Below are 25,830 nucleotides of genomic sequence, written 5' to 3'. Positions count from 1 at the left end.
TCAATTTTAGAGAACACAAACGCGCACCAGACATAGTAGGTTGGGAGTTTATTCCTCTATATCACAATCACTGGGGCAGGGGATGCCACTGAGGCTCCACAAGACCCTGTCTCAAAATAAAAAATGAAAACAAACTAACAACAGTAACAACAAAAGATCTTGCTTGGCTTTCTTTGAGACTTTAAAACTGGACAAGTATTTATTCCATAAAATAAAACGGGCATCCCGATAAGCTGAGCAGAGGCTCTTTCCACAGACCCAGAAGTGTTACAAGCTCAAGAACCCAAAACGTGCTGTACTTATTATAACTTGTTCTCTTCTGTAAAACTTGTATAATTGCCAGGTAAGTTGCCCTGTTACGTACCCACCATGTAACCCCCTCCCTGCCTCCCTGGTTCCTGTAAAACTAAACCAAATGACCTTTTTTGGAGACAAACTGATCCTAAGACGCTGACCCCTCACTGGCCTTTCGGTTTGCTGCTCCTCACTCGGCAGGCACTTCCCTGGCTGTTTTCTGGGACAGTGTTGCCGCTGAGCTCAGCTAATAAAGCACTTTTTTAATTTTTTGGAGTCCATCATTTTTCTGCCCATATCAAGAAGGATTGAGGAAAGCAAAAACAAAACAAACAGTGGACCAGTTGTTTCCCAGTTACTGTCCACACAAAGGCCAGAGACTTCCTTGTTATGCTGGCTAGAACTGCCTGTTCAGGAATTTGGCCAAATCTCTTGATTGTAGGAAGGTCAGAGACACACTTCTGACTTGATGATGTGGAACTGTAGCGTGCGTCATCCCATTCTGGTTTGATCTGACGGATCCTACTGCAGAAGCTCAGTCCAAACTGATAATCTCTTATAAGGTTAACACCTCACTGTTTAAATGAGAGGCTTTCTAACTCTACTTTAATACTAAAACCCTTCCTACATATAAAACCTTCCACAGAATCCTCAATTTATTAAAGAAAAAAGTGATGAGAAGGGAGCACAAAATCTCACCCTGTCACCTCCCCTCTTACCTACACCCACACCACTTCTGATTTCTGAAGCTACTTCCTGACCCTATAAAAACACACGAAGGACAATGTGCAGAGAAGGACTGACCCAGCAGGCCCACTAAAAGGCCTGTTTACAAGATTGCCCCTGATGGCAGCTGAATTTCTTTTTTTTATTTTTTATCAGTACCGGGGATCGAAGTCACAACCCCGAGCTTGCAAGGCAGGCACTTACTCGGCTGAGCTAAATCCCCAGTGCCCCTGGTAGCTGAAGTCCAAGAGGCTCTCATTGTTTCAGCCATGGTGAGAGTGATCCACATGCCTAAACTTCTGTGCAATGCACGTTGTAGTTTAAGATGAAGCTAACTTCCTTCAACCAGTTTGGAACCCGCCCACATGCTAGGCAGAGGTGTCTAGTGACCAGCCCCTAATAAAAACCCCAGACACCGTATCTCTAATGAGCTTTCCTGACAGACACCATTTCGTAAAGTTGTCACAGTCAGTTGCAGAAGAAGGTACGCGCTGTGTGACTATTCTACGGCAGAGGACTCTGGGAAGCTTGCATCTGATTCCCTGCAGACTGTTCCATGTACTTTTCCCTTCGCTGATGGAACATTGTATCCTGTCGCTGTAATAAATCCTACCTATGCCTGTGGTTATGTGGTGAGGCCTCCTACAGAGTCCACAAACCTGTGCTGGTTTTGGGAACCCCTGACACACAGAGCAGCCTGCTTCTGGGATTCAAAGAATCCACAACAGCCCTAGTGTGAGTTCAACCCTCCTCTCAATGTCCTCCAAAATATATCCATTGATAAAAGAAATGATGACAGCATGGAGTAGGAAATAGGCAAGGTTTTGTTTGTTTTTAAGTGAGCATAGAGAGACCAAAAAAAGGAGCAGCAATATATAGACTGTCTGGCAGGGAGGGGAAAAAAATGGCAGAGCTGCGATCAGGAGCAAAATTTACCCTCTCTGAGACCCAGCATATAGACACTGAAAAATAATAATTCGTCAAAAAGAAAAAAAGAGAAGCAGATCACCAGGAAAAAGAAAAAAATAAGCACAGAGAAGTTGGAAACACTAACACAGAGACAAGGAGGAAAACAATTTGGACTTTCTCCCCAGCTCTCAGAGCTTGAACTGGGCTCCCTAGAAGCCAAGTTAGCAGCCAAGGCCAGGAAATCCAAGGAAAAACAGCAGAGCCAACAGTCTTTGATTTTGGGGTTGTTGGGTTTTTTTTTTTTTTTTTTTTTCTCTTTTTGTGGGGATGTTGCTTTTTGTTCGTTTTGGTTTGGTTTGGTTTTGATTTTGTAGTACTAAGGATCAAACGCTGGGCCTTGTGCATGCCAGGCCAGAACTCTAACACTGTCACATCCCCAGCCCAACTGACAACCTTTGTGAACCACAAAAACAGTGTGGGGTTTTGCCCCAAGGGGACTGCTTCCACACAGCAGGCAACAGCTGGAGGGGGATTCAGGCTTGAGCAACCACCATATCACCAAAGCCTGTTCGGGCACCATTTCATGAAGGGGCTGATTACTTAAATCTGGGACTCAACGGCTAACTTTACTCCAGGATTCCCAGTGTCACCCTCCCACAGTGACTGGGTGAGAGACAGTCACAGAAGGCAACATCAGACAGGACCCATAGCTCTCCATGTACTAAGTGAGAATCAAAGTGGCTCAAAGATCTAGACATTTCTACTACAAAATAGGTAAAACTCTTGATATAGGTATAGCAAGAACTTTCTGAACAGAACCTCAGTTGTACAAGAAATTACATCAAGAATCAACAAATGAGATTAAATCAAATTAAAACCTCTCGCACAGCAAAGGTTAAAAATAGACAGAGTAGGGGCTGGGGATTTAGCTCGGTGGCACAAGCGCCTGCCTTGCAAGCACGGGGTCGGGAGTTCAATCCCCAGTACCAAAAATAGAAAAGAAAGAAAATTCAAAGGTATATGCAATAGTGCAGGCCACCTGTCACCCAACCAGCTTATCTGCCCCGTCTCCAACGGTTCCCACAGACCTCATAGCTAACTTCAGTTCATACAGTTTCCCTTGCCTGCGCACTCTCCTCCTCCAGCCCTCCGCCAGCCTCATCTCTGCTCTACAGACGGCCTCCCGCCTTTCCAGCTCACTGGGCTTCCCCTGAGGTCACAACTCGGGGCTGTTCCTCACCCATCAGAGGCTGTTTGCACCTGTTTGCACATCAGAGACTCTAGAGTTTTCTAGGACCAATTTTTATCCCATGACCCGATATCCACACTCACATAAATGCAACCGAGAATGATATAGTCAGTCATAGTATGAAATAGACAGAAATAACATTTCTACACACGATGGAGGCTTTTAAAAACACAAATTGTTGGGGCTGGGGATTTAGCTCAGCAGCTTATATAAGCACCTGCCTTGTAAGCAGGCGGTCGTGAGTTCAAGCCCCGGTACCGATAAAAAAAAAAAAAAAAACACAAATTGTTTTAGGGGCTCAGTGCATAGCTCTGTAATAGAGAACACATGCTTAACATATAACAAGGCCCTGGGTTCCACCTCTAGCACCACCCAAAGCAGGTACTTTGTTAAATAGTGGACCAAAACTCCCATTAGATGGAGTTATATTAGATGCCATATATTTTACTTATATAGCTTCCTGGGTTTGCACTCTACTGCAGAATGTATGCTCTTTGTATCTGCCTTGTTTAAGGTGATAGGCATTTCCTATCACCGGGCATGTGGTAGGTGCTGACTGGTTTTTTAACCCAAGACTTCCAACCTTCGCAAGGCTTTCATCCCCCTCCTTGACCTCCGTTTTACTAAGTCCATCTTCCCCTCTCTGTGAGTTTCCTCCTGCTGCTCAGCACTTTACCTTATTTTAGAAAAGATCAACAATGGTTGAAGGCAAAGGAGGCATGGGGAAGAATCGAGATACATCACGTACAGGCACAAATTCTATGTGATGACTGATCATTCTGTATATGTAAAATGTACCAATAAAATTCATTTTGTTCAAATGCCAACAAAGCCAGACATGATGGTGCACACCTGTAATCCTAGCTACTCGGGAGGCTGAGGCAGGAGGATCAGAAAGCCAACCTCAGTGACGACCTGTCTCAAAACAAGCAAGGGCTGGGGACACAGCTCAGGGGTAGACACTTGCCTCGCACACACCAGACACTGGGGTTGAAACCCCAGTAAAGCGGGAAAAGACCCCACAGCTGTAACAACAAAACCTCCTGATCCACAGTGACTGGAGGGAGCCCTCCCGCCTGGCCTTCACAGGCAGACCACCTCGGCATGGAGACCCAATTTCTTGTGGCCACGTCCTCCCAGCCTCCACACTCAACTAACTGTGCCCTGATTTCTGCCAGCGTTACCTCCGGTGCACGGTTACCAAGTCCAGAAGCTACTTTCAGCCTTCACAGCCCTGTTTACAGCTGCAAAAGCTCTAACTCTGACAGCTGTAGGAACCATCAGGACTGGGGACAGAGCATGTCGCCTCTCTTGGCATCTGCCTTCCCTTCTGCTTTTATTGTTATTTGCCTCACGTCTCTGGTTATTTTCTTATTTTTCCAAAAGGAAGTCAAGGTGCACAGCACACAAGGTATTATAGTCAGGGGTCGTGAAGGGAATAACAAATCAGGACACAGAATTTGTATTATCATTTATGATGGTCACCCAGAGTTTAACCCAAGGAAGTGCAGGAAATCTATGCACAGAATAAAGACCCAGAATATTCAGCCAAGAGCCTGAATCCCACAGCAATGTCCCACTTGAGTCCAGATGAAGACCCAGAGCCCAAGACAATGCCTCCCACAAGTCCAACTGGAGGTCCAGAGCCCACGAGAAAAACTCAGGCCAGTCTGTTTTATGGATCACACTCGGAAGGCCTGCAGGTCAGTGGTGGAACCTAGAAAGTCTATGCCAGCGGGGTGAAGGAGCTGTGCTGGTAGGTTGAGGGTTCTACACTGGAGCTGAGAAGTCACGCTCATAATAAAGACCAGGGCTGTCCTGAAAAGCACCACAGCCATCCCCAGCGACACGGAGGTCCTGAGCTCCTCCGACGATAAACAGTCAAGTACATGCCAGAAAGCCAGTGTGACGAATTTGTCCTGGAGATTAAGCAGCACACATCTTCCCCTCTGGAGCCAGGAAGCCATGCTCAAAGTAAGGACCAGAGCTCCCCCAAAGTGAATCATAGCCACTCCCACCAACAAGGTCCCAAGCTCCTCCTCCGACAATCGTGGAACTCACACTGGGGAGGCTAGTCATGACGAGCTCCTCCAGGAGAACCAACGGCTCAGACAGCAACACTTAGAGAAGCCCACAATGCCTCACTTCTCCTTCTCCATGTCTCTATTTATGCTGACAACTTTCCCCAGGTGGAAATCTACGCTCAACACCATGCTGATTTAATTCAGCTGGTGTTAAATTGACCATCAGTTTTTAAGCCATAACACAAAGTATTCATTCAGCCAATCAGAAGAAATAAAAAGTGAATCAGCCGAGATACTCAAGGCCAAGAGCCGGGCTGGCTTAGCCCTGGGTAGCAGCTGTATAAATTGAAAAACAAAAGACTTCTCAAAAGCTGCACTAAATTAAATCTGTTACTACATCAGTGTACACAAATTATGTGACGCTGCAGCCATACTATTTTGATTCGTATTAATCTGTCTTATTGTACTCCGAACGGACAGCAGGAAAATGTAGTCTGAAATTCCACGCAGTAACCTACAAACAAAACTGAAAGATTTTAGATGCCCAGAAAGTTGGCACTGTTCTAACGCCTCAGTTTGGTTCCGCGGTAGCTTCACTTACTCTTGAAGCAGGTTTCCAGAAGACTTTAATACACTCATTAACCCACTCGCTGTAAGCTTTAATCAAAGGCAGGCACAGCTCAGTGGTAGACGGTTGCCTCTCACATGTGAGACCTGGGTTCAGGTCCAGCACCACAAAATAAACAAGTAACCTGGGCGTGGTGGCTCACACCTGTAATCCCAGCACTAGGGCGGCTGAGGCAGGAGGATCGTTGCAAGTTCAAAACCAGCCTGGGCTACAAAGTGAGCTCAAGGCCTGCCTGAACTGCTTAGAGAAACCCTGTATCAAAAAGACAAAAAAAAAATAAATAAAAATAAACAGGTAAAATTTAATCAGTATCTTGGTGTCCTCACTTTAGAATAATTTATTACGAAATTTTGGATAGTGTATTACAACTTTTTAGATCCTATTTAGTTTTCGCTTCTCTAGAAAAAAAAAAAGAGGTTTCTGCACACTGAATATAGTTGTCATTACTTTGATCCCTCCACATGCACACAGCCTGTTTTTTTAAATATAAATAACTCAAAATTTTATGTGCCTGTAATGTTAGCTACTTGGGAGGGAAGCACAAATCTCACAAGTTCAAGCCTCAGTTGGGGAACTTAGCAAGTTAGCAATATTCTGTCTTCAAAATAAAAAACAAAGGGGCTCAGCGGCACAGGGCCTATCTGGCAAGCGAAAGATCGTGAGTTTGATCCCTGGTACCAAAAATAAAAATAAAAAGGGCTGGGATGCAGGTCAACCTGAAGGCCCCATGGTTAAAAGAAAAAGATTTTCTTGTCTTCATAATAAAATGAAAGATGGAGCTTAGCATCAGACTGCTCAGCCCTTTTCCTCATCTCCTCTCAGTGCAAGAAGCCAGCAGGTGGGCTCGAGGCATTCAAGCCTTAGTAGTGAACGCTTCTTAGGTCTGTCTTTCTCTTGTCACAAGACTGCTTTATCTGCACTCAGAATCCACGTCTGCTTGCGCTGTGTCATTCTGTGGGGCTGTTGCTTGCCACACTGCTTATATGAATTCCCCCAGATTTTGAGTAACATTCACCATGTTTTCCAAAACATTAGCAGTACAGGAAGAAGTAGCTTGGCTCAATTTTGTAAGTTTCCATCCTAAAATACTAAGTTTAGAACAAATAAAATCCTTAACAAGTTCTGCAGTCTTGAAATCTGTACTAATTGGCTTCAATGAACTAATCTCACCATATTAAACACATAATAAGCCATATTATTTTGTGGGTTGTTTTTGGTTTTGTTTTGTGGTTCTAGGAATTAATTCTGGGGCCTCCAGCTTTCGAGGCAAATGCTCTAGCACTGAGCTACACCCCCAGAGCCCAACTCCCCCCTTTAAAGATGGGGTCTTGCTAAGCTGTCCAGGTTGCTCTGTGACTTGTGATCCTGCTGCCACAGCCTCCAGAGTAGCTGGGATCACAGGTGGGCACCACCATAGCTGGATCATTATGTGCTCTTGATAACACACGTATTCAATAATGCAGAGAAAAGAGACAGCACCTCAGCACCTTCTAAAAGGAATTAAGAGCTGGATGTGGTGGTGTACTTGGGAGGCTGAGCCAGGAAAATTGCCATAAGTTCAAGGCCAGCCTGGGCTACATAGTGAGACCCTGTCTCAAAAGAAAGACAGAAGGAAGGAAGAAATTACAAAAGATAAATTGTCACTGATACTCCTAACAAGACTTTTTACACAAATACAAAGGCTGGGTGTGGTGTGCACACCTATAATCCCAGTAGCCCAGAGGCTGAGGCAGGAGGATTGATGCATGTTTGAGGCCAACCTGGACTATAGAGAGAGATCTTGTCTCAAAAAGGAAAAAAAAAATCACAGATGCTAGTAAAAAAACAAAACAACAACAACAACAAAATGGAGTTAAGATCTGTAAGATCCTCCTGAGTTTAGAAAAAAATTCTAAAAAGATCTCAAATTCACAACAGCATTTTCCAAATTTTCAAACAAATTTGTAAATAAAGCAGGCTAAAAACTTCTGTTTGGGTTTTTAGTTTTCTTTTTTTACCATCAGGGATTGAAGCCAGGGCCCCACACATGCTAAGCTCATACGTCTACTACTAAACCACAGCAAAACGATACTATTTTAAAAGAATTGCAAAACAATAGCTTTAATGTAAGGGCAGCTCACATTTACGGAACACTCAATGTGTGTCAGGGACCAGATTAAATGACAAAATAATTATTTGTATTAATCTTTTCAATAATCCTACCATACATGGTTTAAAAAGTCACAGATAATTTTGTTTACTCTTTTTTATTGAGAACCAACTAGATCTCTGGTGCTACGCTTGACACAGGTGGAAAAAACACCAAGTAGAACAAATTCTTCCCATTGGAGTCTTTACTTCAATATAGATGAAAATATAGGCAAACAAATAAATAATAATGAAGTATCAGGTCACAATAAGTAAACTGATGAAAACAGGAGAGACATTCACAGGCAAGGTGATGCACACCTATAATCCTAGCACTCCGGAGGCTGAGGCAGGATGATCGATGCGAGCTTGAGGGCAGACTGGGCTACACAGTGAGTTCAAATCCAGTTTGAACTACATAATAAGACCTGGTCTCAAAAAAAAAATGATCTCCAAGGTCCTCTAATCAGGACCCTGGGCAACTCTGGGAGCCATTACCAAGCCACTCAATCAAAATTTGCAGTAAACTCAACAAGATCATGTAGATTATAACAGCAGCAATTCCTAACTTTTACTGAGCATTTACTATGTTGGGCGCTTCTTTTTTCTTTCTTTGTTTCATAATTTTACCTTATTTTCATGGTCCTAGGGATTGAACTTGGAGCCTTCACACTGAGCTCCACTTCCAGACTTTTTTTTCTCTATTTTTGAGACAGGGTCTTGCTGAGTCACTGTGTGGTCCAAGATGGGCCTGAATTGGCAATCCTCCTGCCTCAGCCTTCCAGAGTGCTGAGATTATAGGAATGCACCCCCACACTGTGCTGATTCTGTTTTGACTCCCAGTCAAGGCACTGTTGTTTTCTCCAGCAGCTGATGATGCCTAAGGGAATGCTGGCTTCCAGCAAAGTATCCCCGAGAGCTTTTCAAAAGGAATCCTATGAAATGAGAACACATGGACTACTCGAGGCTTCTTGAGAACACACAGGGAAGTTGCGAAAACGCGCAGCACAAACATCATCAGGACACACGTCATAAAGCTCCGTTGTACACACAGTTTCCACAGAGCTGCAGCGGCTGGAGGGAAGGAAATCCAGTCCCCGGGGAGTTGGTACCTCCCATTACAGTGAATTATCTCTATAATGATTTTTATTCATTTGTTTGGTTGGTTGTTGGTCTGGTTTTGTTTTTGCAGTACTGGGCCTTGAACCCAGACCCTCCACATCAAGTATGTACCCCAGTCCTTTTCTAGTCTTTGAGACAGGTGCTCCCTAAGTCATTAAGTTACCCCCAATCCTCACTAGGATCTGCGACCCTCTCGCCTCTGCCTCCCAGAATGCTGGGATAATAAGTGTGTACGACCGCGGCTGGCAGCGATAATCTTTTAAAAATTAGGCAAAATAGGGGCTGGAGGTTTAGCTCAGTGGCATAAGTGTCTGCCTTGGAAGCAGGCAGTCGTGAGTTCGATCCCCGGTACCGGTAAAAAGGAAAAAGACCAAAAAAAAAAAAAAAAAAAAATAGGCAAAATGGTGGACCAAACTGTTTCAATAGAGATTAAACACTTGCCCTTTAGGAAACTGTAACAGTTTCTGGGCAGAGGCTATAGCTCAAGCACAGGGGAGCACAAGGACACAGGGTTAAAGGGGAGACTCGAAGATATGCAAAACCGTCTGTCCACACAAATGGCATAGTTCATAGTTCGAGTACTTAGGGCTCCTGGACCAACCAAGCCAGGCTCTATCCAGGTTCAGCTGGGCAGCTGAAGGGCAGGGATGTAGCTCAGCAGGCAAAAGCGCCTGCCTGGCAGGCACAAGGTCGTGAGTTCCATCCCCGGAACCAAAAAAAAAAAAAAAAATCACCACTAGCTGGGCAACCTGGCAACGCTGCCTGCCAGCACTCAAGGGGCAGCACCTCTGTGAACACCGGTCCTGCTCCAAACCCAGCGCCACCAGCAGCCTTTCCTGTGAAAAGCCCAGGCCCAAACCATCAGAGAAAACACTCCTTTTTGAGTAAATGTAAAAGCCTTCCTTTTCGACACAGCAGGCTTCTAAGAATTTTGTCAGTAATTAGATTTATCTATATACACCTTTCTGAGCTTCAAGTACAAAATTTTAATATAGTTAGCACTAAATGACATGAATGACCTACTCTACCAATAGGAAGATAACACCCATTTGGGAACTAAATCAGTGTTGGGTCATGATCACAATTCAAGACGTGGTGCTACCAGGAGGCAATGGTATCACCGACACAAAGTTAAGCAAAGTGCATTTAGTTTTAGAACCTTAATCATCCTGAGAAGAACCACATGAAAATCTATTAAATAGAATAATTCAATGAAGCAATAAATAATTCATCAAATAATTATAAAGTGTCTTGAATGCAAAGCCACGTGCTAAACACAGTAAATACACTCAGTGGGGAGCAGGACAGATGCTATCAACACACTCAGTGCGCTCACGAACAAGTGGATAAAGAAATCTGGTGGAGGGGCGGGCAGGAAAGGAACGGGACCACAGAGCCCAGGTCACTCTGGGAAACTAGAAGGTACAAAAAGGCAAGAAGAGCAGAAGAGACTCTCTGCCAGGACTCTTGGAAACACACAGGCGTGGCACACTGGAAATGAAACAGGTAGCCAGGGTGTGGCTCAGAAGCACAGCGCCTGCCTGACAAGCAGCCTGAGATCCGGAGTTTGATCTTCAGTATCCACTCCCCAACCCACCCAGAAACGCTTTAGTATGGCTGAGACATTAAGGGGAAGGCAGAGAGGAACAAAGGACAGCAGTGCAGACAGACCAGGTAAGCTAGGGCCTTGTGACAACCAGCAGTTGCAATTTAATCATTCAGACAAACAGAAAGTCACTTATAAGTTGTGTGTTTCGTTTTGTTTTTTAGTTTTTCTGAGCCAGTCTCACTATGTAGTTTAGGCTGGCCTTGAACTCACCACATAGTGCAGACTGGCCTCAAATTTGCTGCAATCCTCCTGCTTCAGCCTCCTTCAGTGCTAGGAATGCTGGGATTGCAGGCATGCCTACCCACTTGGTTTTAAAGAGTACTTGGCTTGGGTTAGGGACGTTGCTCAGTGGCACAGCACTTGCCTAGCATATGCAAGGCCCCTGGTTCAAAGCTCTGTAGTAAAAAAAAAAAAAGTGTGCATAATTTGATTATGTTCTCTCAAACAAAGGAGAATTCTATAAACACTCTTAGGAGCTTTGTCCCTGTCACACAGGAGCGATCTGTTGGAAAACCTAGCAGGAAACAACGGGTGACGGGAGAAAAGAAGGATCTCAGTTAAAATTGGAATGGAAAGGCTGAAATAATACTAATAATTTATAAGGTCTATATGGAAAAAATCTAAATGACATAAATGAAAATTTGGAAAACCACACAACAATGTTATTAAAAAGAAAGCTACATTATAATATTAGCAATTCAAGCAGCGCGTGGTGGCTCACGCCTGTAATCCCAGCACGCCGGAGGCTGAGGCAGGAGGATCATTTCGAGTTCAAGACCAGCCTGGGCTACAAAGTGAGCTGAAGGCCAGCCTGTGTCAAAAAGACAAATAATAATAATAATAATAGCAATTCATCTTACATTAACTTATAAATTAAATATACTTCTACCAAAATCTTTAGAGCACATGATGAATAAAAGTAATCAGAAAGAACTTGCCTACCAATGTGAAAATACACATAACTAGAACAGATACTTCAAAAAAATGAACCTTTGTGGAATAATTTAGTATATAATAAAAGAGGAAAACATGACAAATCTTATTGTCATCTTATCACTCAATTTTTTTTATTTTTATTTTTTGGTACCAGGGCTTGAACTCGACCTCACACGTGCCAGGCAGGCGCTTACACTGCTAAGCTAAACCCCCAGCCCTTATCACTCAACTTATAATTATGTATTTATTATTCATTTTATGTCTATTCCTCTGAACCAGTCTACAAAGCCTTGAGAGGGCTAGTATCACACCTACCTCACTGCTTACCCAGTATCAACAACTTCTGTTGGAGGCAGAAGGCATGTGATGGGCACACCAAAGGCAAAGTAAGCCAGGGGGAGTGACGGATTATTCAACAACCCTAACCCTAACCCTGTTTTCAATTAATGTTCTCAATTAATTTAGTTAACACCTCATGCTACATATCACTGTAATCTCCAGATAATCTAAAAGATAAATTTTTAAATTCAAAACAAAAAAGAGGCTGGGGATATAGCTCAGCGGCATAAGCCCCTGCTTTACAAGCGCATGGTCATGAGTTCGATCCCCGGTACCAATAAAAAAAGTATACATGAATATAGAAGTACCTCACTGAAAGCCCCTGGAAGCCCTTGGGGTTCAGTCACCAGTACCATCACACACACACACACACACACACACACACACACACACACACGAAACTACAATCCACAGCATGGAGAGAAAGCATTTGTAAACCACATATGTGACAAAGAACTTATTTCCAGAATCCGTAAGGTGTCTTACAATTCAGCAATCCCTAAAATGTGTAAAGGATTTGAATATATTTTTCTCCAAAGAAGCTATACAAAAAGTCAAAATGTATATGAAAAGACGCCCAGTACCATTAGATAGCAGGGAAATGTAAATCAAAACGACAATGAGATAATACTTCACACTCATTAGCACGGTGGAAATCAAAAATACAGACAATAACAAGTGATGGAGAGAAAGGAAATCTCAGAGCTCTCATAACATTGCCAGCAGAAACGCAACATGGTCAGCTTTGTTGGTTGTCCCTAATAAATCTCCCCATTCAGGTCAAAAGCTATGAAGATTTGCTCACAGTTCCCAGTAAAAGGCGGAGCCAGGTATGGAGGCCTGGCGGCACACACCTGTAATGCCAGCACTTGGGAGGGTGAGGCAGGAGGATCACGCAGTTCAAGGCCAGCCTGGGCTACATAGTGAGTTCTAGGCCAGCTTGATCTACATAGCAAGACCCTCACTCAACAAAAACAAAAACAAGCAACAACAATAAAAGATGGAGTTTGTTAGGGCCTAGACTCTCAACTGTGACACAGTCTGGGTCTGTACCATCCACCTGGGCCAATTCTGAATCTCCCATGGAACCTGCACTCCTGAAACCCACGAGGCACGGGCAGAGCTCCAGAGTCACGATTATGACCCTTTGTTCCAGACTGAGGAGTTTTATGTCTTCCATCAATTTCCAAGACACTGACAGCCTAATGTAGGGAAAAGAATCTTCAGGCAGGAAAAAAATGTAACATAAGGGACTCCTTGGGTTTTCTGGCTGATCCAAACTAGAAAGAGTCAAAGCTTTACTGAGGAAGTCAACAATTAACAAAACAAGAGAGAGCTGATAAGCAGAGCCTGAAGAGGAGGCAGGCAGGTACCCTGGCCAGGGAAGCCTACCTGCCCTCCCCGCTTTCAATAAAATGCAAAGAGGACAAGGGACAGCCACTTACTTAGCATATTACACACACCTCTCCATCTCTGTATCCCACACTAGGGTCACTATATTGCTGCACAAGTTAACATGCACTCTCTTATCCACTAACCTAAGCTGTCTTCTCTGTACGGCCCCTCTTAACCAACCCATAAATCCCACAGGTAAACCCAGCAAGGACAAGCAAACAAGAAAAAACAAAGTCCACTCAGCAGTGTGCATGAGGCACAGGCCATGGCACTTCAGTTAGGGTCCCATGGCCTGGGACCCATCGATGACAGTCCAGAATGCCCATCAGGTTGTGACCAGCTCCAGGTCTCAAGGGGCAGGTCCCCCAAAGTATGCCAAAAGGGAGCTGAGGACAGGGCCCCAAGGTGTAGGCCTTTCCGGCACCGCACCCCGTTGGAGTAGCTGTTTATCTATCCCTCTACCTCTTCAAATACAGTGTTTTCCCTTTTATAGTTCATTCCATTAATTCAGAACTGGGGCAGAGTTTAGGGTTCCAGTGAGCTGCTCACAGAGCAGAACGGTGGAGCTGTGGTGCACACCCAATAGCAAAACCAACATGTTATCTTTGTTTCTAACACGTTATCTCACTAAAGGGTAAAAATTAATACCTTTCATAGTGCTTGATATCAAGAACTATAATTAGCATCAAATCAACACATAATCAAAACTTTGTTTCTTTTCTGTCTTTTTGAGACAGGGTCTCTATGCAGTTCAGGCTGGCCTTGAGCTCACTTTGTAGCCCAAGCTGGTCTCGAACTCCCAACGATTCTCCTGCCTCAGCCTCCCAAGTGTTGGGATTACAGGCGTGAGCCACTATACCGGCTTAATTATTTTTCAAAATTTTATATGTTTTTCATGTGAATTGTATAAAATTGTTTTTACACTACAAATACATCTTGAATTGGATACTAAGCTTTTTTTTTTTTTTTTTTTTGCTCTTTTTTATCTTTCTTTTTGAGACAGAATCTCATTATGTAGTACAAATTGGCTTTGAGCTCGATATGTAGCCCAGGCTGGCCTCAAACTCATGGTCTTCCTGCTTGAGCTCCAGAGTGCTAGAATTACAGGTATTGCCTTGTCTGCTTTTGTACACTATACTTGCATGGGAAATAGTTACTATGTGATTACACTTCGTAAAATCTATCTATTGAAAAAGTAGTTTCTTTCTCAAGTTGTTCCAAGAATAAAGTTTTCCAACAGATAAACCAAATGTCTTTCTAAAAATTTTATTCACGTTAAGTAAAATTTAGTATTTTAGTTTCCCAGTCACATCACACATTGCAAGTGTGTAGTGTCCAAAGGCGGCTAATGATTGTGGTATCAGATAGCTCACGCCCAGTCACTCTTGGAAAAGAACAAAGTTGCAAGCTTACAAGGTACAGACTTAGTTCAGTATGACACTGGAGCTAGAATAGACCAACAGAACAAAACAGAAGCCTACACATAACTAGTAACTTCATTTAGGTTCAAAGCTGCAGTACAGTAGTAATCCAGAAAAAAGACGTTCTATTCAAAACAGTTCCTGGGTCACCTGGATGTCCATGAGGGGAGAAAAATGGATTTTGACCCCCTGCTAACATCATATACAAAAATTAATTCCAAATGGATCATAGCTACAAATATGAAAGTTAAAAAACAATAAAATTTCTTAAAGATACTATAACAGCTTGAGGTATCTATCTCTGAGACAGCCAGAACACACAACTAGAGGCTGATTAATTAGATTACATTAAAACTAACTTCCGAGGCGGGTGTGGTGGCTCACGCCTGTAATCCCAGCACTCGGGAGGCTGAGGTGGGAGGATCCTTCCGAGTTTGAGACCAGCTTGGGCTACAAAGTGAGCTCCAGGCCAGCCTGAACTGCATAGCGAGCCCCATCTCAAAAAAAGACAAAATAAATAAATAAAAACTAACTTCTGGGCTGGGGATTTAGCTCAGTGGCATACGCACCTGCCTGGCAAGCATGAGGTTGTAAGTTCAATCCCCAGTACAAATAAATAAATAAACAAAATAACTTCTGTTTACAAAAGGACTCCATTAAAAAAAAAAAAAAAAGGAACAGGTTAAAGTATAGTTTCATGGCAGAGCACCAGCCTAGCCTGCCAAAAGGGCCTGAATTCAATCCTGAGAAAAACAAAAGAAAAGAGAGGGAAGGAAGAAAAAAGCAAGCCACAAATTGGGAGAAAATATTTAATGACGCATATATCTGACAAAAGATGCCTATCAGAAATACCCAAGGAGCTGGGCACACTGGGGCACTGTTTTAACTCCAGCACTCTGGGAGGCTGAGGCAGGAGGACTGCAAGTTTGAATCTAGTGTGTATAACTGAACAACTTAGCCAGACTCTCTAGAGAAGGACAGGTCTGGTGGTGCATACCTGGAACCCCAGCACTTGGGAGGCTGAGGCAGGAGGGCTGCCAAGAGGTTAGAGCCAACCTGGGCCACATTCACTCTCAAGTACATAGTGAGAGACCTCACCTTTTAAAAAAATTAAAAAGCAAAGTTGGGGGTGGGGGAGACTGGGGAAGTAGTTCATTGTGCCCTGGATTCAATGTCCAGTATCAAACACAGAAAAGAAAAAATCGAAGCTGTATTTTCTAGATTTCAAGGCATTGAATCAGACAGAGCTCTTTGCCATTGTTAATATACAAACACTACAGAATTAAAATGGCTCTAATAATTCTGCATGAAGTTGAGTTCATTGCATTTATGTTCACCGACTGAACTCCCCTGCCTCTAGCACTTCGGTATTAGTATTTCAATTATCCTGCACACAGCCGCACATGTGTGCAACATTTCTTACATTTGAAGAGGTTTTCCCACCTAATAACCCCCATACTTGGTGTGCGAGTAAGGTAGGGTTAGGGTAATCAAGCCCATGCTACAGATGAGGAAATGGAAATACCAAGCCATGGATTCAGGAGAACAGAATGAAATCTAACGATCTAATCTTTCCAGGTCATGTTTTAGCAGTCTTCTGACGTCTCACATGTTAGTCCTAAAACAGAACTGAACAAAATTCATCAAAATAACAGTCATAGAATAAAGCAGCTTCACTTTTCATAAAAAGATTGTTGTCAAAAGGAACACATGTTTAGCTAAACAAAATCAAAACTGCATAAGGAATTCAGATTTCTACTTTAAAATGTTTGCTGTGAGAAAAATGCACAATCAGGAAAAGCACATGGAATACTTCGAAAGGGCTGGATTAAAATCTCCACTGTAAACTTCATTACTATAATTAGATACATACTTATTAAACACCCATTCAAATACTGTGTTTACAATTAGTCATGAGTTATTTGTATATCTGTTTTGATTTTAACAGACCACACAGTAGCCACTGACCAGAAATGTTCTCTACCGAAGCTCATGCTGAGGTCACAGGCAGCCTGTTTATGCTCTATTATGGTCTACTCATATCCAAAAGATAAATATTCAGTTGTTTTGATGAAAAGTGTAATGGTCACCAGTGACTCAAAGAGTCAAGATTTATCAGTGACGTTACAAACCTGAACGCAATTCATGGATTAATAAACCAAGTACAGAACAGAAGAAAAGCAAATCTTCAACTCTTTCTCCAGAGAAACAACACACACCATCATCAAGGAATGATCACAAGATGATTTTCTTTATTTATGAAAGGCTGATTTAGGGGCTTTAAAGGGGGTGCTTTTGCTTTAAATAGAAAAATTATGAAAATTAAAACTAAATGCTTTCTGGTTAGCATTCTTTTTCTTTAGAAGCTACTTAATCTTAAATGTGCCAGTGTGTATAACTTTACAAAAGGAAAAAAAAATACTACTTTAAATTTCATGATAACAAATCAGTAAAACACTGCCTAAAAATCTGAATAAAGCTATTCAGAAGTAATTATAGGCATGGCCCAGCATACTGAGTAACTCTTTAATATTCACCCTGTTCATACACTATTTAATAATGAGATCCGAAGGACTTATTTTCTTGCAAAAGAAAATCCACAGATACATTTATTGTTAATTTATGGTAAATTGTATATGCTCGTTACACATAGGAGAATTGCTAATGGAATCTCCTGGCTGGAGAAGTAGGCCGACCTGTTCATGACAAGACCCTGGAAGCACGTGGACTTCTCAAGAGAACTCAAGCGGTTTTCAGCGGGAGGCTAGACCTGAGGTCAGCCTAAGGAGTGGGTGACACAAAGCACTGTCACTACAAGCTTTCGCCGCTGCATTCTCTCTCCATGGTGGCCACCCTCGTGCTGCAGGGCAGTGGTGATGAACGTGTGGCACAGGTGGCACGGAGGGCCGTTTGTTATCACTGAAGCCCTAACAGGCTCCCGAGCTCTGCTGCAGGCTGAACTTCTCTTCCTGCCTCTACCTGGCCCAAACTCGCTCTGCAGAGCTTTTCTTTTCCTGCTTTTAGAAAACCTCGCGCTTGTGTTGATCAATTCTTTGCTCACAACAGAAGGAACCTAGAAACTGCCTTTAGAAAGAGACTCCAGCACTCTGTAACCCAGTAACAACAGGTTTTGCAGTTCGGGGCCAGTGTGAGCTGCCCATAGAGGGGCCATGTCTCAAAAACAACAATAAGCAGGTGTGGTGGCACACTTGTACCCCGAGAACTCTAGGCTGAGGCAGGAAGATCACAAGTTTGAGTACAGGTTGGGCAACTTACGTTGGCAAGACTCTATCTCAAAAAAAAAAAAAAAAAAAAAAAATGTAAAGGCGGCTGGGTGGTATTTGGGAGGTAGTTCAGTGTAAAAGCACTGGGTTCAATCTCAAGTGCAAAAAAATATTGTTTATTTTCATAGTAGAGTCGACTACTAATCACTAATCACTAAAGGCTGGGAAAGGAAGACAGGGTATCAAATACCATTGGATAGGAGTAAGTTCTATCAAGTTTTACAGCACAATAAGTTGATGATAGGGCTGGGGATATAAATCAGCGGCACATGGGGGTGGGGATTTAGCTCAGCGGCAGAAGCACCTGCCTTGCAACTGTGTAGTCGTGAGTTCGATCCCTGGTACCGATAAAAAACACCAAAAAATAAGTAAATAAATAAATAAATCAGTGGCACAGTGCCTGCCTCGCAAGCACAAGGTCGTGAGTTCTCCTGGTACCAAAAAATAAAATAAAATGAATAATAATAATGTGACAATAGTTTACAATTTACTACATGTTTGATAAAGAGCTCCAAGAGAAGAGTGTGAAAGTTCTCAGCACAGAAAACAATTAAAACAGAATTATTAATTTCTTTTTTTTTTTTTTGTCTTTTTCCTTTTTATCGGTACCAGGGATCGAACTCACGACTGCCTGCTTGCAAGGCAGGTGCTTATGCCGCTGAGCTAAATCCCCAGCCCCAGAATTATTAATTTCTTTGATTTGACATGACACATTGTATCCATGTATCAAATCATCACACTCTACCCCATAAATATGTACAAAAAAAGTTGTCAACAGAAGCGCAAAATACTGCATGTGCAGGCTTCGATATCGATTGAAAACTGCTACCTGGTCAAGAGTATGGATAAATACCAGCTGATAAGAGAGCCTTCTGGGGTGGGAACCAGGGAGAGAAAAGGTCAGAGGGCAACCAGGCCAGTGAAAGGAGGTCAGAGAAGAGACTGTGGCCCTCAGGAGCGCAGGAGCAGAGACCACACCTCAACAGAAGACAAAACACGGCAGCAAGGCAAGAAATGACATCCAAGGTGTTTAGAGAAAAACCAGGACACATCTCAGCCGCAGATTGCAGAAAGATACGTGCCACTGGAAAGGCAGTGTTGCATAATTTCCAGATGAAGTCAAGTGGCCTTTTGTCAGGGAATTTTAGAGCACCTGGCTGCACTGGACTGAGGCTGACCTACCTGTTGGTACCTGACGTCTCAGATGTCTGCGCTTCTTTTATGAAGAGACTAATAAAAAAAGTCATCCCTTACTAAAACACGTATCATGTACTTAAAGAAAACAAAGCTCCTAAAGCACTAGAAGGCAGTACCAGTGTACAGCAGATCAGTATGCCTTGTGAGGCCTTGGAATTTTTTTTTTGAGGCAGGATCTCACTATGTAGTGCATGTTGGTCTCTACCTCATGGCAAGTCTCCTGCCTCAGCTTCCCAAGTGCTGGGATTACAGTTAAATTCTTGGACCTGCCTTACTACAGCTGCCTCTCCCTTCATCCCAGAACTGCATCCAGGGCACTAGCTATGTCTACGTACCTGTGTGTGTGTGCACACGCGTGTGTGCATGCATGTGCATGCATGTGGTTCTGGTGTTGTGAGCAAGTACTCTGCCAGTGAGCCACACATCCATCCAGTTTTATTTATTCTTTCCTTCCCTGTGCTGGGAGCAGAACCCAGGCTGGGACCTGTGCATGCTAAGCTAGTGCTCTAGCCAGGCCTACAGAAGAAAATATGCTAAGCCGGGGATACAGCTCAGCGGCACAGCACCTACCTGGCAAGTACAAGGTCAAGAGTTTGATCCTTAGAACAATAACAAAAAAAAAAATTCTTTAAAAAAAAATAACCCCCCATTATCATGAAGTTAATTGGTTTCAGGAGAAGGCATGAAACTTTTCAAATAAGATAATCTTAATAAAAATCCAGCAAACACAAAGTAAGTTCACATAAAGATATTCAGTCTAATTGTGTAGTACAAAATAGATCCAAAAGCCATTTGCTTAACCACTGATCTGTATTATTAATAAATTCTACCAATTCATATGGCTAAGGAGGATTTGTTCCACTTACACTAATATCTAGTTTGGAACAATCCCCTACCTATACATATGAAATAACAGACTGTAGGCCGGAAAGCCTGCAGTATCTGTAATACCAGTTTTTGGGAGGCTGAGGCAGGAGGACGGCAAGCTCCGGGCCAGTGGGGGCGACACGGTGAGTTTTAGGCTAACCTGTACCACGAGTGAGACTGTGTCAAAGTAAAACCAGGCAGCACAACATAAACGAACAAGATTGTGGAATGACAGGTATACATGAGTCACGTAACACAGATTCACAAAGACCAGAAAAGAGCCAGTCTTCCTCAAGGATTCACATTTTCTTTTCATTTGCAATACCCCGGCTCATCCACCCATCACCTTGGCTCTCACCAGCTCCCATTTCCTCTCGGAGTCTCAGATTTCCTTGTGTCCTACAGTTTATGCTCGTCGGCGTACTTGTAAATACACTGAATGTAACAAGCTCAAAACTGAATCCTCCCTAAGATGCTTCGGGCCCTATTTTGTCTTGGCAGGTTTCCCTTGACTAAATAACCCAAAGCCAGAGCCCAAAGCTGACACTGAACTCTTCTCCTGGCCTCCCCCAGGATTATCAATTGCACCCGAGAAGTGTGTGAGTCGCTCCACCCATCACTGCCCTCCACCGCAGCAGTACCAAGCCCAAAAACTGCAGCTTCACCCTAAGTCATCACCCGCTTCCTGGGGTCAGCTGCCAGAGAAAACACACTAACACAGATCTGATCTTTTTCCTTTAAGAAACGTTCGGTTTTTATTGTACGTCTGCAGCAAAGATTGGTCACATTTCCCGAGAAACCTACCACCACTCCACGGAGTTTAGAAACCTTCCCTTTGCATAAAAGGTTCTTTGCAACCAGATGGCGGCCACCCTGCCCCGCTACATCTCAACCTGCTCACCTGCAGCCTCGAACAGCTCACTGTTACACTTCTGCTAAAAAGAAAAAGAACTTCCTCTCAGGAGCCCTAATCCAAAGAACTGTGACTTCAGAAGAGCTGGGAAGGTCTCTCTTAGCCCGGGGCCCTGTGACTCCTGAAATCTGCAAAGTCTCCATCAAAAAGAAGGATCTCAAAATACAGATGTCTGATCTTCAACTTCCCAGGCTTCTGAACCATGAACCAATAGATTTCCTCTCTCTCTCTCTCCCTCTCTCTCTCTCTCTCTCTCTCATACACACATCATTCCTGTTCTGTTTTGAGACAGGATTAATCTGTGTAGTTTAAACTGGCCTTGAACTCACTAAGCAGTCCAAATTGGCCTTATATTTGTGGTGATCCTCCTGCCTCAGCCTCCCAAGTGCTAGGATTATAGGCATGCACCACCATGCTGGGCATATCATATATACTTTAATTACATAAAATATCAAATTGGAAAGTAAAATAGTAAAATCTCACCTTTGATTGTCTAACCATCTAAGGGACATATACACCCCCATCCCCAGATGGAATTCATAATGCTCTACTTCCTAAGAAGCTTAAAGTTAGGTTATCCCATAGGTGATCTGGATAAATAGCATTCTAGGACCCATAATTCCATTTTACAAAATGGCTTGAGGATGAGGGATGGCATTAAAGTCAGGGGCAGAGTAAAAGAGCTAAGAGCACACACTTTCTTTCCCCTCATTCCCTTCTTTATCTGTTTACCTCTTCTGTTTAAGCCAATGCCTCACTCTTATACTGTACAAAATAAAATTCCAACACATGAAGAAAAAGATAAAGTAGAAATATAAACAGCAGGGGCTGGGGATTTAGCTCAGCGGCATAAGCACCTGCCTTGCAAGCAGGCAGTCATGAGTTCGATCCCCGGTACCGATAAAAAAAAAAAAAAAAGAAAGAAAGAAATACAAACAGTAAATCCAAAAAAATCAAAGGGATAGAAAAAAAATTTGCAAATCAGATTCAATAAACAGAATTTAAAGTTATATTTTCCTTTTGTTTAAAGGCCAGAATGCAGGGCCTGGGATTTGGCTCAGCAGCATAAGCGCCTGCCTCACAAGCGGTACAGTTCTGAGTTTGATCCCTGGTACCAAAATAAAACATAAATAAATAAACAAAGGCCAGAATGCTTGGGCCAGGGATACAGCTCAGTGCCCCAAACACCTGGCAAGCACAAGGTCCTGAGTTCAATTTCTGTTACCGGGAAAAAAAAAGAGAGAAAAAGACCAGACTGTGGTAGGAGACAGAATAGGCAAAACTGGCCGGGACGTGAGCGGGACTTGTCACTTACAAAATCCCAAGACACTGAGAGGAGCCTGTATGTATGGAGGGACCTGTCCATTGTAAGACGCCAAGGGTGAGGACCCCACTCTGTAGGATGTCACCAGGGCTCCTGAGAAGAGGTAGAGGGGGGCAGCCCTCAGGGAAAGCCACTGTCCAGCACGAGTTTGCAACCGTGGCCCTTGCAGCTTTCTCAGACACAGCATGTACTTTTATTTTTGCTTTTTATTCTGCCTTTTCTCCGTTCAGCCCAAGTTCGCTCTACAGAGCTGATCTTCTCCATTCTATTTACCTTGTGTTATTCAAAGAAACTTTTGGTACCATTATTTGGCTTGTCTCCTCCAATTCTTTGTCCGGGGCAAGAAGCACCTGGAATAGTTTTGACTACCGAGCCATTTTTAAAGGAACCACCCTATAACAAGAGGAAGTGTTCTCACAAGCAGTTAAATTATCCTCTACCCTAACTGCATTTTCATCAAATCTTGATACCCAGAGCCGCCTAAACAGTGAGCACAGAGGCAGTATGAGACTAGAATAATAGCATGGCCTTAAAGGGTCAGATGCAAAGTCAAGTGTAACCTTCACTTGACCCCACAAGTTCTGCCACTTACTAGGCATCTAACATCTGCAACTTTGGATTCAGGGCCCCCAAAATGAGAATAACGAGGATTAAATAAAATAACATGTACGGAAAGCACTTAGCATATTGCATGACACAGAATAAGCATTCAGCATTCAGTAAATCATATATGCTTTTGTAATGATGTTCCTTAAATATTAATTTTCATAATTAGGGCATTTGTATAAAATAGAGTATTAACAGTCTGAAATTCAAAGCTGTTATACACTTAGTGATATTAGTGATTTCCAAGATATATATACTGTAATATATGTGTAATTTTCCTCCCAATTCTGGAGAGTCAACATGGCACCTTGTCAGTGAGCTACCTCCCAAGCCCTTTTTATTTTCTGTCTTGAGACAGGGACTTGCTAGGTCTCTAAATTGCCAGGGTTGGGTTCAAACTTGAAATCCTCCTGCTTCGGCCTCCCAGAGTGCTGAAATTTCAAGCGTGCAACATCATACCCAAATTCTATAAAATAGATCAAATGAAAAAAAGAAATTAAGAGTTAATAGGAGGATCTCTGTGAGTTCAAGGTCAGTCTATGCTACATAGTGTGCTCAAGGCCAGCCTGAAATAAATAATGAGACCCTGTCTCAAACAACAAAAAAGTTAATACAATTAACTGCTCTATATACATAAGAATATTTAGTATTTTACCACTTGTATTTTTTGATAGATATTTATCTACATATATATTTGTACATATATAGAACGTCTCTGAAAGAATACATTAGAAACAAGTTTTAGAGAAAAACAAAGCTGCTAATACAAGGACAGAAGATAACCTTACATTTTACAATAATCTCCATGTAACTTTTATCTTTTGTACCCATTTGCCTTTATCGAGTATTTTAGCCCATTTAATTTTTGCAGTGTTGGTGATCAAACTCAGGACTTTGAACATGCTAGGCAAGCACTCTACCACTAAGCTACATACCCAGCGCTATGGACAGTTCTAAAAATAGAATAAAACGTGTATTATGATCCACAGTGTAACTACCAAAGTATATCATTATTCATTAAGTGCATTGAATCGATCTTTGTGGAAAAGGCTTATTGTATACATATGTATAGGGGAGGTTGTTTTGTTTTGTTTTTACTCTGGGGCGCCTTCCCGTTAAGCTGTATCTCCTTTTTTTGTGTGTGGAGGAGGGGTCAGGGTCTGTTAAAATTACTCTGTTGCCCAGGTTGGGCTCAAACTTGTGATCTTCCCAGAATGTTGGCCTTAGAGGCCTGCACCACCACCCACGGCTAAAGTACATACTTAAGGTATAATAGCTTATGAAATTATATAACAGAATGCTTTTAGCCGAGAAAAAGTAAAGTGTAAGGATGTGAATGGGTGAAGGCAATGAGAACTTCATTCAAAAACTGCACCTAACCATCAAGTGTATTTTATTTTTATTTTTATATTTTATTTTTTGGTACTAGCAATTGAACTCACAACCTCATACCACTGTGCTAAATCCTCTTCCCTATTTTGGGGGGGGGGGGTTTTCACCTAACCATCGTGGTCCTTGCATTGAGTGACCTGCATTGCAAAGGACACCTTACGTCTACAGCAGTAAAATGAGCATTCCTGTGGTTACTCAAAATATGCATTCATCCATTCGCAAACAACCGAATGAATGAAGAAAAGCTCAGTGGCAAAGGACACCGCCGACAAGCCCCCAGTAACATCGAGAACCCACCCGTGCCTGGGACCGGGCTTCCAGGGACACGATCGGTGTCCCGGAACCCGAGAGCAGCGGCCGCCGCGAGCCAGCCGGACGGGGGACCGCGGGGTGCGGGGACGCAGACGCCGCGCGCGCCCCGACCCGGGCTCGGCTCCCCCAGCTGCTGGGAAAGAAAGAGGGGTCCCACCCTGCCCCTCCAAGGGGAGCCCCTCGCTCTTGCACCTTCTTCGGCATTCTGGGCTCCGAGGTGGGCAGGAGGGAGAAAGGGGAGAAGGCAGCCGCGCCGCCGGGGGACCCTCATCTCCGAGGAACCGGACAGCAGGAGGCGGCGGGGAAGGGGCGCCCGGCCGCCCCTCCAGCCCGGGCAGTCACTGACCTTTCCAAAGGGGCCTCCCAGGGGCGGCGGCCGGAGCGGCGGGAGCTGCGGCCCGGGCCCCGCGCCCCACACAAGTCCGCCGGAGCCGGCTCCGCGCTAAGGAGCGCAGGCCGCCCGAGGCCGCCCAGGAGGCCGCCATCTTGAGCTCCGCACCGGGGAGGAAGAGGAAAACTTTATTGAAAGCCAGAGGAGAGTGCTGGCACGGTCAAGTCCAGCTGTGCTCAGGGGACGCTCCGCCCGAGAGAAGCGAAGGGAGCAACCACGGGAGGTGACCTGTAGTCACAAGGCGGGGGTTAAACTCTGTGCCCTTCAGTGGACTCTTGTGGACAGGTCCAGCCCGGACTACGACTCCCAGCATGCAGTGCGCTGCCGGGCGAGCTGGGCGGGGCACTGGAGGGGGCGGGGCCTGGGGCAGGGCGCTCCTGATGGAATGGGCAAGGTTGCCTGCAGCCTAAACTTGTCAAGGCCTCCGGAAGTTACTAAGTCACTCAGTAACCAGGACACAGCCTTTTAAATTAGCTCATGTTAACATATAGGGGGTCAAATAGACTATAATATTTTAAAGAACTATTGATGTCACCCTGTCACAGCTCTCCTAAAAGGTAGCTCCAAATCTTTTTCCTTTTTTTTTTCCTTCCTCTAGCATCCAGTGCAGCTTTGGTCAATACCTGGAATATGCGCCAACCATTTACCTTTTGGTGTTTGAATAGCATCAATCATTCAAATGACTTGAGCGATTTTATAAGTCAAATGGGGAAACTGATGGTCCATCAGTTAACTAAGATCAACATTAGTGGGTTGAATAGTCAT

At 43.6% G+C, this 25,830-nt stretch overlaps 1 protein-coding gene across 3 annotated transcripts in view; it reads right to left on the bottom strand.

Annotated features, from left to right (window-relative positions):
• The window catches only part of Afg1l (AFG1 like ATPase), a 217,662-nt gene extending 192,282 nt beyond the window's left edge, over positions 1 to 25,380 (bottom strand). Inside the window, exon 1 of one of the 3 annotated variants that reach the window (XM_063253978.1) lies at positions 25,021 to 25,380. In XM_063253978.1, the coding sequence (XP_063110048.1) occupies positions 25,021 to 25,159 (139 nt within the window). In that variant the 5' untranslated portion in view covers positions 25,160 to 25,380. The remainder of the gene's footprint in view (positions 1 to 25,020) is intronic. The other 2 variants (XM_063253977.1, XM_063253979.1) reach the window with 2 other exon arrangements.
• Positions 25,381 to 25,830: the final 450 nt, after the last annotated feature.

The sequence above is a fragment of the Cavia porcellus genome, unplaced genomic scaffold (genome assembly GCF_034190915.1).
Source record: "Cavia porcellus strain 051 isolate PalLab524CR breed Dunkin Hartley unplaced genomic scaffold, mCavPor4.1 scaffold_7, whole genome shotgun sequence".
Classification (NCBI taxonomy): Eukaryota; Metazoa; Chordata; class Mammalia; order Rodentia; family Caviidae; genus Cavia; species Cavia porcellus.
The sequence above is the reverse complement of the archived record's forward strand: the minus strand, read 5'-3'. Positions and strand labels throughout refer to the sequence as shown.